Raw genomic sequence first — 18,475 nt, 5'->3', positions numbered from 1 at the left:
TATTATCACATCAGCTGATTATATAAAAGCTACTTCCAAATTCTAAAAATATGAACTACTATCGGTTGTTGAATTACATAATCAAAAAGCCAGTGCTCTCAGTGTCTCCACTACCAGATTTTATTTTTAATAAAAGTGTAGAAGTTGGAGTATTTTCAGAACCACTCAAGATATCAAATGTTATACCAGTTTTTCTTAAAAAAAGGGGGACAAACAACTTCCCAAAGCTACAGAGCAGCCAATATTTTTTCAAGGATATTTGAGGCACTGCTACACATACAAATAAGCAGCTGCTTCGAAAACACAATCTCCTATGTAACAATCGGTTTGGATTTCATAAGGGGAGAAACACAACAGCAGCCATTTTGGAACCTGTGGATCAAACTTCAACAGCTCTTGAAGACAAAAGCATGGTGTCAGAACTATCAGATGACCTAAGCAAAGCATTCTGTTGCATCCCTATTGACATACTAATAAGGAAGCTGGAGTTTTGTAGGGTGAATGGGACCACATTAGCTGTGATGCAGTCTTATTTAAGCAACAGAAGACACTTTGTCTCAGTCAGAAACATGAATTCTCTCAGTGGAAATCAGCACAGGTGTTCCATAAGGATCTATTCTTCAATCCTCCTCCTTCATTGCAGCAGTCATAGATTTGCCTAATAACACACTCATTCTGTCATATGTTATGCCAATGATACAATGCTACTTACCAGAAATCGGAGATTTTCAGATGTGAATAGGGTGACAAAAGACCCTCTTGATACAGCCTTGGACTGGTTTTCAGCTAATGAATGCCTGTATAATCCTGATAAACCCAATAACTCCTAATGGGAATGTCTAATGAAATATAAAATGTCAGTAAAACTTTTAGGTATTTACATTGGCTCCAAACTCCGCAGGGAGGAACATATCCATCATGTATGTGAAAAAATATTTCGGGTGTCATACCTCATTTTGAAGATAAGGGATTTAGTGACTGTGGATTACCTTAGGATGACATACTTTGGACTATTCCAGTCACATATGTCATATGGTCTGATGGTATGGGGACACTACCCCTGACATCAAGAATATTTTAAAAATACAAAAAAATGTCCTATATGTAATGTGTAAAAATTACACATGGAGCACTGTCATCCTCTTTTTCCATGCTCAGAATACTCACAATTATACATTTAGACTTACATGTGTTCAATGAACCCTCTGCCAGGCACTTAAGTGTAATTGCAAATTAACCATGTAAATGTAGATGCTCTATGTCAAAAATAATATTCCTGAATTTGCTGCCAGGGGAGGAACTCACACAAATACAATACCAGAGCTAAGGCTAATTTAGATATACCAAGGCACAGATTAGCAAGAACTGGAAATTCTTACAAAGTGGATCCACTCAAAATTTTCAACAAATTACCAATTATGTTTCATCCATGGATCTAAAAAAATTTAAAATTAAATAGTATAGCTGGCTATCAGATCACCCATTTTACCATATTAATGAATTCTTTGTGATGCTTGAGGAGGATGTTAGCTTTTAACAAATTTTCCTATTGTCTACTGTATCATTATGTGGTATATTTATGTTTTGTGTAATAATTCTTCTTTGTTTTGAATAATTCTGTCGTGTATACTCTATCCAATTACTATTGCACAGTGTCTGTACTGTACTACATCACAGTATAACTTATGGACACTGGCTCTGGCAAATCTACCTGTAACATATTTTATTATTACAGTGTTTAATATGTATACTACAGTTAACTGTCATTATTTTATTATTATATACCTGTATGTATTACTACATCCTGTATTATACAACAATAATGAAGCCTATTTCAATGCAAAATGATCAATGATGAATAAAAATTCTTGATTCTCTTTACGTGCAGAGGTGCTTTACAGCATGACCACCTTGTAGTGAGTGAAATGAGATTACACGAGCATTATGTTAGTTAGCTGTATCATTTTCCAGCTATCTCAATAAGTGACATTTATTTAAACTTATTTCTCAAAGAAAACTGACAGGTTGCAGCAACAAATTAATTTATCACAACACATTAATTCATTTCTATTGCTCTTTAATTGTGTGGTACTGATATGAGTTAGGAAAAAAGATCTCATATACAAATATTAAATTAATATGTGTCACTGATTAATGTTGAAAATTGAGCACATAAAAGAAGCAATGGTGCATATATAAACTTCTACTTTCTGAACAGATCTTAGCTGATGGACTTACATAGGATCAAGATCTGAAATTTAAAAAAAAGGATAATAAACTGCCAGAACTTTTGCATATTATTTTAAGCTTGGTTACAGTTCTTGTATAATGTTTAAAAATTCAGATTTATAGACAAAATGTTAAAGAGTTTAGTTTCATAGATTCCTAGAAAAATAATATCTTAGAAGTATTACACTTCCGTAAATAGTGGATACAGATTATATAGCATTTCTGTGTATCAAGATAAAAAAACCCTGATAGGAGAAATATCGACAGGTCAGCAGCATCACATAAACATCAAGCACAATAATTACTAGTCAATCATACTAACAATTATTTACAGGTATAAAATACAGCTTCTGTTTACTGATAGTACAGCAGTTTCTATTATTATATAAACTTGCACACTTTCTGAATTACACACACAATACAGACTTCTTTGCACTATATTTTTCTCTTTTAAAGGAAACGCACATTATATTCATAATTTGTTTACACAAGTGATACATGTGTTAATCTCAAAAAGCTATTCTACTGCTCAAATCCATACAGTTAGAATTTGTTTGTTTTAATTTTGCAAATAACAGTACCTTCTCAACTTCTCTTTTGAATGCAACATAAGGCAATTTCGTAAGAATATTAGATTAGTCATCCTCATGAAGCAGAACATAATTTTCTAACTGGAGTGGGATTATTAAACAGGTAATAAGACTCCCAAGCAGGAAATCACTTTTTGTACTTAAAAGAAAAAAAAAGGTTTCAGTAATGATGGTTTTAATAGTAACTGTTTATTGGCAATGAAAGGAACATATAAGTATACATAAAAAACAAGTATAGATACCTGAGACATATCCAAGAATAGTGCAAAACCCATGGAAAAAACGCATAAATGAGAAAAATCCAGATAAAAATAAATACAAGCAAATGAAAACAAATTACAGCCTCTTATTGGCAAGACAGTGTTGCAATCGACTAGAATAACAAACACCCACAAGAACACAAAACTTAGATCCCAAGCATTTCCTCTTAAAATAGAGTAAACCTCATAAAATGGCTATCTTGCATACAAAAGAGCAAAGTAATATATATTTTTCAACTAAAATCCAGTTCAACTTAATTATACTGCTAAAACATTTTTTCTCACTATCTATAGTTATTTTTGATAAGCACATATGATTAAGATATGTATCACTTGTATAGACATTATTCATGAAATACTGACATTTTCTCAACAACAAAACATTTGTTTTATGTTGAAACGTGCCACTTCTTTCAACTACAGCACAATTCTCTGTTGCAGAGAAATTACCTTCTTACAGTATTTTTCTAAACTGTTTCAAGACACTATCATTAGTTAATAGAAATTGAGCATATGTATGCAGTGCCTAATCCTCTAGAAATTGGATGATTTTTAAAAAAGTATTTTCCAAGGCAACTAAGTTGACATTTTGAAAATAATATCTGGTGTATTACAGTGATGTGTGCTACAGTATTTAATTACAAGTATACATATATTACAGTTTTACGCTGTTGTCCACAAAAATTGCTTTTAACTTTACAGAATTTTCTAATTTTGTATAAATCATACATATAAACAGTTGAAACATTTATAATTACAAGGCAATTAGGATGTGAGTATATTTTTTTACACAATTGACAATTATATACAGAAGTTCTGACTTCAACACAATGCAGCATTAGTTCCATGCCTGTTGACTTAACAAGGGAAAAAATTATTGATACATTTTCCTTATTTGTGGCAACAGGTATTGTAATTGCAGTTAGATAACACTTCAGGTATTTCAAACAATGTAGTCATCAGTAATCAAATTCAGAAATAAAATGATAAGTTAAGCAAGAAAAATTACAGTTCTTTCTCATGTCTTTTCAGAAAAACTATATAAATTTCTTCAGAAGTGTACTAAAAACAGTCCATTGTTAACACAGTCCAATGGCTCTGCATTGCATTCATTATTATTAATTATTAGACAATATAAATTATGATAAAGGTTTCAAAGAAACTACTTCATACATGGATTTATCCCATTAGATTTTTCTGAGGGGGTGTAATAAAATGTTTTTATTGTATTGGTATCTCACTCATTATGAGAAGCTCCTCTACCTTCATAAGAATACTTTAATTTTAAACAGGTGCAAGGCCATTAGCTCTTTCTTTTATTTATATAGAACAAGTCCATTCTCTAACAGTGTACAAGAGCTAAAGTTTATTTATATATATAGAAGTAAAAATAGATAACATATTTTGCACTCTGAGTTCAAAAAGCGTTTGGTGTCTCATTGCATTATTATACTCTATTTATACGCCTATGTTACAAGAACAGATGTAACAATAAATATTTACATTTCACAAAATTGACTATCAACAGGAATGTGTGATTATTCTCTTCAAAAGAGAAGATTTTAGTTCCTACAAACTATTTCAAATAAAATTAAAGTGAAGCAGTTTACTTACTTCTCAACAAAACATCCTAAATCTCTGGCTTTTAAAGTAGTCTTGAACAATTTAGTAACAACTAACTTTGCCAACAAACTGTGCCTTGCAAATTAGTCCATTAATATCAGTTTTTGTCATTAACATCATGTAAGATGATCTGCTTAATATATGGGAACATAAGCTAAAAATATTTTCTGTCATTTGTCAATTTTACTCATCTTACAAAAGTTACTATGGAACCAGTAGATCTTTCAGATTTTATAGCAAACTGTTACTACAGCTAAAGTGCTCAATAAGCAATCAGATTTACGTTGAACTGTTCCAGTGCACAATTTCTTACAAAGGAATACTTGAAATACCATGCTTCACTACACCAAAGATTCCTTAGTAATACCATCCCTATACTACATGCATCCCAAACAGTCTACTTCATTTATCATGTCTTTTTTATGCAGTGTGATAACTTTTCAATATACTGATTTACTTCCCGTAATTAATGTACCTGTTATAAAATAACTTTTATAATTTTTGTACAAATATTTACAACTTAATTAATGAACAACATGAGATTTCAACGATATTACTTTCTTCCCAAGAACTGCATATTGCACCAGCTCAAGCATTTCATAATTAATGTACAACTGCAGCAGGTAGTTCCAAGACAACAGAACAGAAAACCACACATATGTACTCATTAATGTGTTGAGAAACAAGAGAAATATTTTTGCTGATGCCCCAATTTACCAGCAATTCTGTCATTGTTGAGTTATTGCTCGTAATTTCCTATTATTTCAAACAAACGAATAGTATGACTCTCCCTCTCCTTTTAGTCTATATAATGTTTTGGTCACACATTCTTTCTCACGAGTCAACAGTTGTAACTTCTAGCATACCTACGATGCATGCACAGTAGTATTGTTTCTTTGCATATATTATTCCTTCTTTTCATTTTAAGTAGTGCTAAACTTCCCTTATACTTCAATAACTTATTTCTGTTAGTCACTTCTAACTAATCACGGATCTTCGGTTCAAGTTTTGTGAGTATCAGCAGCCCAATTTCGTATTCCACATAACATTGCCAAACATAATGATATTGGGAACCAATTCCTAAAATGACTAGCTGAACTCATTCCTCTTGTATTTACTACGCACTTTATGAAAAAAAGCACATGTGGCAATCCACAGTAAAATTAAATGAAAGTCACTGTGTTTTGCTTATGGTTCACAACAAATAATTCAGGATTACTAGCTTATTACTGTAAATTTAACCAAACAGAAGAGAAACATTATGAACACACTGGAAACAAACAGGCTATTTTAATATTATTAACATCTATATGATGGTTAAACTACCAAGTTATTTTACATCACTGTATGTAGTATCTGTTGATGCAATCCACTAATAATCGGTGACAGTGCTATATGACACATCATCTTCACTGTCTGAACCTGTGTTACACTGGTGATCAGTTAATATGATTTGAAAATATATATGACACAAAACCACTGTACCCACATATTTCTCAAATGTAGTGAAAGAATATTACACAGAGCACTTTTTCCATCTTCATATAATATGAACAATATATGTGTATCTTGTTTTTTTTTTTGTTTTTGTTTTTTTTTCACTTGTATAAAAGTCTGTACAGCGGAAATATCAGATTTTAGTCTATATTTTCTTTAAACTAATTGCAAAATGAAGATCACTAAGCCTTAAAATACAGATTTCTAATTTCCTACTCTTCAGTTCTGCTACACAGTTCTGTTCGAGTTACATAATGATTATTGGTCCAGTGACATTCATTAAATCTTCAAAGCCATAGTAACAATCTTGGTCCATTTGTTTCTTTTGTCTTGAGCAACCAATGTTAGCACAGTCTCAGACAACAGTCTCCACATCTTCAGCAACCAACTGGAAATGTTCCTGGCCTGAAAAACATAGAAAAAAGAAATGATATGTATATAATAGAGGGAAACATTCCACGTGGGAAAAATATATATAAAAAGAAAGATAATGAGACTTACCAAACAAAAGCGCTGGCAGGTCGATAGACACACAAACAAACACAAACATACACACAAAATTCTAGCTTTCGCAACCAATGGTTGCCTCGTCAGGAAAGATGGAAGGAGAGGGAAAGACAAAAGGATTTGGGTTTTAAGGGAGAGGGTAAGGAGTCATTCCAATCCCGGGAGCGGAAAGACTTACCTTAAGGGGAAAAAAGGACAGGTATACACTCGCACACACACACATATCCATCCGCATATACACAGAAAATGTCTGCTTGTGTCTGTGTATATGCGGATGGATGTGTGTGTGTGTGTGTGTGTGCGCGAGTGTATACCCACATCTTGAATCCAAATATGACAGAAGTTGACAAAGTCCCATACTTGATGAAAGGGTTCACAGAGGACATGTACCAGGCTCTTTTGGTACAGGATGTTACAACAGATGAATTTATCAAGCAGTGCCAGTGTATTGAGGAAATGCAATGGAAAAGGATCACACAAAATGCTATGGCTGATTCCTGACATGACATGTTTCCCAAAAGTGCATGGCAGTTGAGGAAGACTATGATGATTCCCCTCTCTCATACTCAAGGTAGAAAAGAAGACAGTAGTTCATATCAATCACAAATGTCAGATCTATGGGACAAAGCCCATTGCCGTACCCTGGACAAGGTCACTGCCCCCCCCCCCTCCCCTCCTGTCCCCCTCCCCACGAACAAGTCGTTGCCATTCCCTGTTACCATATAGAGGTACCAGCCACTCGCCTACTGCTGAACTTAGAGAAACTAAGTGAAGCAGGGCCATCACGGGTGAAAATCCTGCCAGTGTGACAATTACCAAGATGTCAGTAAATCTCATTAATGTTGTCGTAGATCGCCAACTTGTCCAGGTGTTTATTGAAATAGGTGTTTCTTATTTGAAAAGGCCAAATGATTATGTTCCAGGACAGGAAAATGATTGTTACAAATGGAAAATAGATCCAGCTGACATGAACATATAATGCTAGAATAATTATCAATGACAGAAAATAGCACTTCAAATTTGTTGCTATAATGGAATGTAGTCACAATGTTATTCTCAGATGAGGCTTCTTGCAGGCATTGCAAACTGTTATTAACAGTGGAAGATCAGAGCTCAAGACTGATGAAGCTATTCCAACAAACACACGTAACAAAGATTGCTCTGGACATTTGTCTGGTACTGAAGATGATGTTATCCCATTGTCTCATCAAGATGTATCACAATCATCAATCTAGACGCTCAGTGAAACTGTGAAGCTTTTGTCAACTGCAAAATGCTACTCAGGCTCACAAAGGAATTTTCCATGCCAGATATGATCTTAAGAACTGTATGTGGTCAAGAAGACCAGTGGATAACTGACTGTCATGAGCAGCCACAGCTCTTCCCTAAAGGTCTTTGTGCAGAAACATCCTAACAAGTCCAGGAAGGGCAGCTCAGTGCCATTGACAAAGAATTGTGCTCTGCTATGACTACAGAAAATGCAGAGGAGCAAGCTACTATCAGACTGCCAATAGGATCTGGGCTGATCAAGGAACAATGTCAGTAAGTATTAGCTGTTCTGCACCAATTTTCAGATGCTTTCAAATCCAAAGCAGATAAAAGACAGACCAAGAAGCCCACAATAAAACACAGTAACAACAATGGGGATCAGCCAACTCTTAGCCAGCACTCATGAAAGATTTCACTGGATGAACAATGCATAACTTGTGAGGTAGTTCAGATGATGCTGCAAGATGACATCACTGACCCTTCTGTGAGTCATGGCTCCTCTCCTTTAATCCTTGTGTAGAAGAAGGATGGCACATGGTGTTTTTGTGTTGACTACTTGTGACTGAACAAAATCATGAAAAAAAAGGTCTACCTATTGCTGCACATTGATGACACCATAGACTGTTTAAAAGAGCAAAGTATTTCTGAACTAGGGGGACTACTGACAAATTAAGGCTGATGATGCTGATTGGGAAAAAGACTGCCTTGACAGCTCCAAGAGGCATTTAAGAGTTCAAAGCTATGCCGTTTGGGCTGTGTAATGTTCTAGCCACATTCCATTGCATGATGAATAATACTTTAAATGGGTGATTCGTATTTGCTGTCTGGATGACCATAAGCCTACTCCTGAATCTAAAAAGTGCCTCATCATCACCCAAGAAATAAATCTTGGGGGACCTAGTTAATGGTGACAGAGTCTGTCCTGATCCCGAAAAAATAAAAATACCCACAGATTTTCTGACTACTCGACACATTTGAGATGTGAGAAGTCTTCTCACAATGTGCTCGTACTGTTGCAAATTTTTAAACAACTACCCTCTAAGAGCTATGGCAGGGAGACTCCAAATCTTCCTGTAATGAGATGCGAGAAAGGTCTTTCCTTGTCCTTAAGGTGTTACTAACATCATCTCCAGTCCTAGCACTGGGTGACGGGAATGAGTACACAAAACTTCATACCAACACTAACAGTCACAGGATAGGTGTAGTTGTAACACAAATTCAAGAAAGTGCTAAAAAGGTGTTAGCTTTTGCTTTCTGAGTGCTCTCTGAGATGAACTGCTCTACAACTGAGAAAGAGTACTTAGCCATTGTTTGTGGCATCAACTAGTTCTGACCACATTTATTTGTCAAATCAATCACCACTGTGATGGACCACCATTCACTATTCTGGCTGTCTAGTCTGAAGGCTCTGTTGGGTCAACTGGCAAAATGGGCACTTGGAGTACTACATAGCAGTGGTATACAAAAGCAGATGCAAACATGAGGGCACTGACAGCCTTAAGAAATCCTTTGGTGGAACACAGCAGTGTGTATGAAATAACATTACTCACAATACTTTAAGCAAACTCAAACAATGGAAAATCCAGGATCGAATAATGACAGTATTACGAAAAGGATAGATTACTACTCAACATATAGTGGAGATGGTGAGTTGCAGCTAGGCACAACAAAAAGACTTTGAAAGAAGTAAGCTTTCAGCCAGAAAGGCCTTCTTCAGAATTAGACGACATACCTGCACACAGTAAAGCAAACACAAAACACACACACACACACACACACACACACACACACACACACACACACACACACACACACACACACGATATAGTCTCTGGTTGCTGAGGCCAGCATCCCCGCTACATTGTGAGTAGTAATTTATCCTTTTCATAATACTGTCATACAAGCCTTTCAGGTAGAGAAACTGAACCAAAGAAACTCCTTATTAATAAACAGAACATTGTGTAAGAGGCACTATTTCCAACAGGTCGATATGGGTGCTCATCATTGCAGCTCATTTACAGCCCACTACCCTAAAGCATTTCCATGAAGTGACAACATCTAGTCACCTGAGATTTGTGAAGACTTTACCAGGTCCCTACCAATGCATTATAGATCCTATGTGAGCCACTTAAGGAATGCCATGACGCAAACACATGACACAATTACCGCCGGGGCATCTCATCTCATACTAATTCCATCTGAGGATGCACCAATCTACTGGATTGTAATTTAGCACCTGGGGAGATTCCCAGTGTTGTCAAATGGGAATTAATAGACAACAGCCTGCACTGGCTACCTCACCTGTTACATTGTCGCCAAAGTTGCACCGACTTACAAAGTTTCTCATATTTTTTGCAGTGTTTCTTGTAACAGTTTTGCAGCAGAAAAAAGTAGATGGAAAGGTAAGGATGTTCACAGTTCTTGGAAGATCATTATTTCATCAATGGAACATAGGTAAACTGAAAAGAATTAAAAAGAACAGGCAACAAATCACTTCCCAATGAAAGGTAAGTGGAACACAGACACACTTAAAAGATCACTAATTGCACTGGCTTTTATCCTAAGCTTCTAAGCGTGTCAGTATGTAACCTATCATTCATCAGCAGGTGAGTGTTTGTCTGAACTCATTCTTAATTTTCTGTTTATAGCTCCATCCTACAGGGTGCCACAGTTAAAAGTAGCCCACCTGCCCTTTGCCCAAATGTAATATTTCGACTCCAGAAATAGAGTAAATAGCTACAATAGTGGACAGTTTTATGCAACATTCGATTGTTAGCATTCTTCTGTCAGCATTTCAGTTTACTTCATTATCAGTGAAGTTAGACATTTCTTTAGATCTACATCTACAGCTATACTCTTCAAAACAACTGTGAGCTGCATTGCAGAGGGTACGTCCCATTGTACCAGTAATTAGGGTTTCTTCTTATCCCATTCATGTATGGAGCGCAGAAAGAATGACCAACTGAATACCTCTGTGCATGCAGCAATTATTCTAATCTCATCCTCAGGATCCCTATGTGAATGATACCTATAGGGTTGTGATACATTTCTTGATAATCATTTAAAGCCGTTTAACAAAGTTGTTAATACATTTTCTCTGGATAATTAACATCTATCTTCAAGAGTCTTCCAGTTCAGATAATTCAGTATCTCTGTGACACTCTCACAAGAAGTGAACAAACCTGTGACCATTCATGCTGCCCTTCTCTGTATATGTTCAATATCCTTTGTTAGTCCTATCTGGAATGATGATGATGACACCATAAACAGTCAGTCCCCGAGTAGAGAAAATCCCCAACCTGGCCAGTAATCAAACCTGGGACCCCGTGGTCCAGAGGCTGCAACGCTAGCCACTAGACCACGACCTGTGGACCTACAACTGAACCTATGTTTCCAGAATGAGATTTTCACTCTGCAGCGGAGTGTGCGCTGATATGAAACTTCCTGGCAGATTAAAACTGTGTGCCGGACCGAGACTCGAACTCGGCACCTTTGCCTTTCGCGGGCAGGTGCTCTACCACCTGAGCTACCCAAGCACGACTCACGCCCTGTCCTCACAGCTTCACTTCCGCCAGTACCCCGCCTCCTACCTTCCAAACTTTACAGAAGCTCTCCTGCGAAACTTGCAGAACTTTGAACCTATGTTATTATTCCATTTCATATCCCTACAAAGTGTTACACCCAGGTATGTATATGAGTTGGCCGATTCCAACAGTGACTCATTAATATTATAGTCGTAGGACACTATAGTTTTTTTTTTTTTCCTTCTTTATTTTGTGAGGTGTACAATTTTACATTTCCGAACATTTAAAGCAAGTTGTCAATCTGTGCACCACTTTGAAACATTATCAAGATCTGACTGAATATTTATGCAGCTTATTGCAGTTAGTACTTCGCTATAAATGACTAGATCATCTGGAAAAGACCTAATTTTATTTTTACTATTGCCTGTAAGATCATTAATATACAACATGAACAGCAATGTTCCAAACACACTTCTCTGGAGAACACCCAAAGTTACTTTCCAATGATGATTCTCCATCCAAGCTAACATGCTGTGTCCTCCCTACCAAAAAGTCCTCAATCCAGTCACAAATTTCACTTGATACCCCCATATGATCATACTTTTGACAATAAGCTTAGTTGTGGTACTGAGTCAAATGCTTTCTGGAAATCAAGATGTACTGCGCCTACCTGGTTGCCTTGATCCAAAGCTTTCCGTATGTCATGTGATAAAAGTGCGAGTTGGATTTCACATGATCGATGTTTTCGAAATCGATGCTGGTTGGCACGGAGGTAGTCATTCTGTTCAACATCCCTCATCATCTTTGAGCTCAGAATATGTTCCAAGATTCAACAACAAATCAATGTCAAGGATATTGGATGGTAGTTTTGCGGATCACTTCTACTACCCTGCTTGTAGACGCTTGTGACCTGCGCCTTTATCCAAGAACTAGGCACGGTTTTTTGTTTGAGAGATCTCCAATAGATTATAGTTATAAGAGGGGCTAACTCAGCCACAAATTCAGTACAGACACTGACAGGGATTTCATCAGGGCCTGGACCATTGTTCGATTTTAATGATTTCAGCTATTTCTCAACATCACTGCCATTAATTTTTTTTTCATTCATCTTTTCAGTGGTACAAGGATTAAATTGGGGCAATTCTCCTGGGTTTTCCTTTGTAAAGGAACATTTGAAAATGAAGTTAAACTTTTCAGCTTTTGATTTACTACCCTCAATTTCAGTTCCTGCCTCATTTGCTAGGGACTGGACACTAAATTTGGTGCCACTAACAGCCTTCACACACGAACAGGATTTCTTTGGGTTCAGTGAAAGATCGCTTGGCAATATTCTGCTACAGCAGTCACTGAACACATCACGTACTGCTCTCTTGACAGCCAAACACGTTTCATTCAGCATCTCTCTATCTATAGCCCTATGCTTTGTTTTACACCTATTATGCAGTAATATCGGTTTCTTTAGAAGTTTCTTTACAGTGACTGTATACCATGGAGGTTCCCTCCCATTATGAACTGTTCTACTGGGTACATACCTGTCCATTGCATGGTCAACTATTCTTATAAACTTGAGTTTCCATACATGCTCCTGCCCTGTGCTAAAAGTTTCAAGTTCCTCACTGAGATACGACACTACAGATCTTTTATATACTTTACTTAAAAATATATATCTAAAAACAAAGATGATGTGACTTACCAAATGAAAGCGCTGGCAGGTTGATAGACACACAAACAAACACAAACATACACACAAAATTCAAGCTTTTGCAACCAACGGTTGCTTCATCAGGAAAGAGGGAAGGAGAGGGAAAGGCGAAAGGATGTGGGTTTTAAGGGAGAGGGTAAGGAGTCATTCCAATCCCGGGAGCGGAAAGACTTACCTTAGGGGGAAAAAAGGACAGGTACACACACACACACACACACACACACACACACACACACACACACACACACACACACACATATATATCTATCCACACACATACAGACACAAGCAGACAAATGTAAAGGCAAAGAGTTTGAGTAGAGATGTCAGTCAAGGCGGAAGTACAGAGGCAAAGATGTTATTGAATGACAGGTGAGGTATGAGTGGCGGCAAATTGAAATTAGCGGAGGTTGAGGCATGGTGGGTAACGGGAAGAGAGGATATACTGAAGGGCAAGTTCCCATCTCCGGAGTTCTGATAGGTTGGTGTCAGTGGGAAGTATCCAGATAACCCGGATGGTGTAACACCGTGCCAAGATGTGCTGGCCGAGCACCAAGGCATGTTTAGCCACAGGGTGATCCTCATTACCAACAAACACTGTCTGCCTGTGTCCGTTCATGCGAATGGACAGTTTGTTGCTGGTCATTCCCACATAGAAAGCTTCACAGTGTAGGCAGGTCAGTTGGTAAATCACGTGGGTGCTGTCACGTGTGGCTCTGCCTTTGATCGTGTACACCTTCCAGGTTACAGGACTGGAGTAGGTGGGGGCGGGAGAGTGCATGGGACAGGTTTTACACCGGGGGCGGTTACAAGGGTAGGAGCCAGAGGGTAGGGAAGGTGGTTTGTGGATTTCATAGGGATGAACCAAGAGGTTACAAAGGTTAGGTGGACGGCGGAAAGACACTCTTGGTGGAGTGGGGAGGATTTTGTGAAGGATGGATCTCATTTTAGGGAAGGATTTGAGGAAGTCGTATCCCTGCTGGAGAGCCACATTCAGAGTCTGATCCAGTCCCAGAAAGTATCCTGTCACAAGTGGGGCACTTTTGGGATTCTTCCTTGCTGTTCCAAGATGGGCGCCGAGTAAGTGACGCCAGAAACCATTTCCAGAAAGTTAAGTGATTTAGACAGGAATATAATTTAGTTTAACGCCGACAACAAATTAAATACATGCATTAGTGTATCATTTAGTCTTGCCGTTAAAGGTTTGACTTTTCTTTGCGTATTTTTTCAGAAAACACGAAAAGATCGTAACTTCGCGAAGTCGCGCTTAGGCTTAAATTTTGTAAACGTGTTTGTTTCTTGTTTCACGGTAATTTAACTAATTTCTTGATAACAAATAAGTAAACTACCGTAAATAGCATATAACTTCATTGTTTTAATACAGATTTCAGAAAAACAGCGTAACTTTATATCAGAAACTTGCTTATATACATTTGTTTATAGACCTAATTCTCGTAACGTTTTTGGAGAATCAAAGTATCTCGTTTAATTGTCCTTTTTTTCATTCCATCGAGTGAAATATAAAATAAATAGCGTATACCTTCATTGATTTAATACAGATCTCAGAAAAACAGCGGAATTTTAAATCAGAAACTTGCTTATATACATTTGTGAATAGGCTTAATTCTTGTAACGTCTTTTTTTGATTTTCGGTAATTTAATTGATTTATTCTAGCTAAAGTATTATTTTTGCCATGAGTGAGAAGTGCCAGACTTGCCGTAGAATTGTTAGTTCCGGGATTTGGTGTGATGGATGCAGTAGTTTTTTTCACTGGGGGGACTGCAGTGGCGTGGGTGTTGGGAAAGTGGATCAGGCTCATCAGTGGTTCTGTAGGATTTGCAGCAGAGATAGGAAGATAGTGGAACAGGAGGGGAAAATTGTTGCCCTTCAGGCTGAGCTAGATCAGGCTAGGGAAGAACTGGACAGGTTAAGAAGGGAGAAGGGCAAAGAGAGGTGGGAAGTGGCAACAGGTAGCAGAAGGAACAGGCCTAGAACTAAGTCTGACAGTTTTGTGATGAATGTCAAAAATAAGTTTGACCTGTTGCTTCAGTTAGAAACTGATGAGCCTCAAGCAGAGGTAGGTGTAGACAGGACACAACAAACTTTCAATAGGAAATTGAAAAAGAATGTAGGAAAGCCATTGAAAAGGAAGAAAGTTTTGTTGTTGGGCAGTTCTCATGCCAGAGGTGTAGGCCAACTTCTGCAGGAGGAATTAGGACCAGAATACCAGGTCACAAATTTTTTCAAACCAAGTGCTAGTCTGGATCAGGTGACAGAGGATTTAGGTTCACTCTGTAAAGGATTTACCAGGGAAGACACCGTGGTTATTGTGGGAGGGCCAGGGAACAGCATCGACAGAGATCCTGGGTACAGTATAGAGTGTGACCTGGTAAAGATTGCGTCGGCATCGAGACACAACAGTGTTGAATTTGTATCTGTCCTGAGACGCCATGACCGGCCTCATTTGAACTCTTCTGTTGGGAGAGTTAATTTGGAGTTGGAACGGCTGCTTGGGTCGGGTGCGGGGGCTCATATTGGTGTGGTTCCTGTTGATTCTCTCAGTAGGTGGGACTATACCAGGCACGGCCTACATCTCAACAGGAAAGGGAAGGGGAAACTGGCTGGGGTAATAGCAGGAAATTTAAGGGGGGGAGGCACTGCTATGAATGGTAAAATACCAGTGGTTACAGGTGATGGAGCAGCACCTTTTTTAGGATAGGTAAGACAGAAAGATGTCAAGTTCTACGAGAGGTCAGGATTGAAACAAATCTTCAGTTTAGGAAAGAAATTAAACAGCACAATTCTAGCACATTGGATCACCAATCACAGCTGTCAATTATAAATTTTCACCAATCACCAGAAATTTTATCTCCACCAAGTTGTATCTCAGTCCTAGGTAATTGCATTGATGAATTAAAGTCACCCAACCCAGTTGACATAATCTGCCTCTCTGAACACCATGTGACCACTGGTATAGCAACTAGGCCTAAGCACAATGAGAAACTCAGACAGAAGAGTACTGCAAATGTTAGAATAAGGAAAGGTTCTCATAAAAGTATAATTAAAAATAATGTAAGTATATTTCATCAAAATATTGGGAGCTTAAAGAATAAAATAGATGAGCTTCTGGTTTGCTTAGAAGATTTAGAAGCTGAGGATGAAATAGATATACTATGCCTGTCTGAGCATCACATTGTTACTGATATGGATAAGGTAAATGTAAGTGGATATAAGCTCTCTGCACATGTAATGAGAGAAAATATGGAGAAAGGAGGAGTTGCCATATATGTCAAAAGTCATCATTGTGCAAAAAGTATAGAAACAAAAAAGTTTTTTGTAGAGAAACATATAGAAGCATGTGCCTGTGAGCTTAAATTAAATAAAGGCACATTTATAATTGTAACTTTATATAGGTCCCCATCAGGAAATTTTCATCTATTTCTGAAAAATTTGGACTCCTTGTTGTGCTATCTGTCAGACAGGGGGAAGCAAATTATTATTTGTGAGGACTTCAATGTAGATTCTCTGAAAGAGGGTAATAGGAAAAATGAGCTTGAAGTCTTACTAGGTTCTTTCAATTTGACACCCGTTATTGATTTTCCTACTCGGGTGGTAAAGGATAGCAGCTCACTGATAGATAACTTCTTTATAGACCAAGATAAGTTTAACCAGATAAATGCTCAGCCTGTTGAGAATGGTCTTTCTGATCATGGTGCACAGCTAGTTACAATATATGACATAGCTCCATTCAGCAATACTAAACAGTCCTCCAAAGTAGTACGTTCAGTCAACAATTTAACAATTGCAAATTTCAGGGAAAGCCTACAGCAGTTAGACTGGGATGAGGTGTACCGTGAACCTGATGCCAATTTAAAATATAATTTATTTCATGACATTTTTGTAAATGCATTTGAAAACTGCTTCCCCAAGAAAATAGTTAAATATACTCGTAAGAAACCTTGTAACAAACCATAGCTTACTAAGGGTATAAAAATATCTTTTAACCGGAAAAGGGAAATGTATCTGACAGCAAGAAAGAGTAGTGACCCAGAAACTATCAAACATTATAAAAACTACTGTGTTATATTAAGAAAAGTTATTAAAAAATCCAGAAGTATGTGTATCATGTCTGAAATCAGCAACTCTGATAATAAAATTAAAACAATTTGGAATATTATTAAAAGAGAAACAGGTCAACAAAGAGCACAGGAAGACAGTATTACCATCAAATTGAATGAAAACTTTACAAAGAAAAAGTCAGAAGTTGAAAATATTTTTAATAATCATTTTCTAAATGTTGTGGATATAGTAGGATCCAGGTGTTCATTAGAGGATGCTAGGCTGTTAATGGAAGAGGCCATACCTATGCAATTTGATACAATTGAAATCTCACCCACTTCTCCCTCTGAAATTAGGAAAATAATAAACTTGCTTAAAAGCAAAAACTCACATGGAATTGACGGCATTTCCAGCAAAATACTAAAAGCTTGTTCTCAACAGATAAGTAAGATTCTCAGCCACCTGTGTAATAGCTCTCTGGAACAGGGCATTTTCCCTGATCGACTGAAATATGCTATTGTTATACCTTTGCATAAAAAGGGGGATAGATCTGATGTCAACAATTACCGTCCAATCTCCCTTCTAACAGCTTTATCCAAAATTTTTGAGAAAGTAATGTATTCAAGAGTAGCTTCACATATCTGTAACAAACAAGTACTAACAAAATGTCAGTTTGGTTTCCAGAAAGGTTTTTCAACAGAAAATGCCATATATGCTTTCACCAATCAAATTTTGAATGATCTGAATAACCAAACACCACCCATTGGGATTTTTTGTGATCTCTCAAAGGCTTTTGATTGTGTAAATCATGAAATTCTGCTAGACAAGCTCAAGTACTGTGGCATGAGTGGGACAGTGCACAAATGGTTTAATTCGTACCTAACTGGAAGAGCGCAGAAAGTTGAAATAAGTAGTTCTCATAATATGCAAATATCAGCACATTCCTCAAACTGGGGAACTATCAAGAATGGGGTTCCACAAGGGTCAGTCTTGGGTCCTTTGCTGTTCTTAATATATATTAATGACTTGCCATTCTATATTCATGAAGAGGCAAAGTTAGTTCTCTTTGCTGATGATACAAGTATAGTAATCACACCTGACAAACAAGACTTAACTGATGAAATTGTCAATACTGTCTTTCAGAAAATTACTAAGTGGTTCCTTGTACACGGACTCTCACTGAATTTTGATAAGACACAGTACATACAGTTCCG

General features: G+C 37.2%; 1 protein-coding gene across 4 annotated transcripts in view; it reads right to left on the bottom strand.

The window, feature by feature from the left end:
• Positions 1 to 1,825: 1,825 nt before the first annotated feature.
• Positions 1,826 to 18,475, bottom strand: part of LOC126095046 (eye-specific diacylglycerol kinase) — a 1,048,134-nt gene continuing 1,031,484 nt past the window's right edge. For 2 of the 4 annotated variants that reach the window (XM_049909722.1, XM_049909724.1), the window contains exon 20: positions 1,826 to 6,604. In XM_049909722.1, the coding sequence (XP_049765679.1) occupies positions 6,555 to 6,604 (50 nt within the window). In that variant the 3' untranslated portion in view covers positions 1,826 to 6,554. The remainder of the gene's footprint in view (positions 6,605 to 18,475) is intronic. The other 2 variants (XM_049909721.1, XM_049909723.1) reach the window with 2 other exon arrangements.

The sequence above is a fragment of the Schistocerca cancellata genome, chromosome 8 (genome assembly GCF_023864275.1).
Source record: "Schistocerca cancellata isolate TAMUIC-IGC-003103 chromosome 8, iqSchCanc2.1, whole genome shotgun sequence".
Lineage (NCBI taxonomy): Eukaryota > Metazoa > Arthropoda > Insecta > Orthoptera > Acrididae > Schistocerca > Schistocerca cancellata.
The sequence above is the reverse complement of the archived record's forward strand: the minus strand, read 5'-3'. Positions and strand labels throughout refer to the sequence as shown.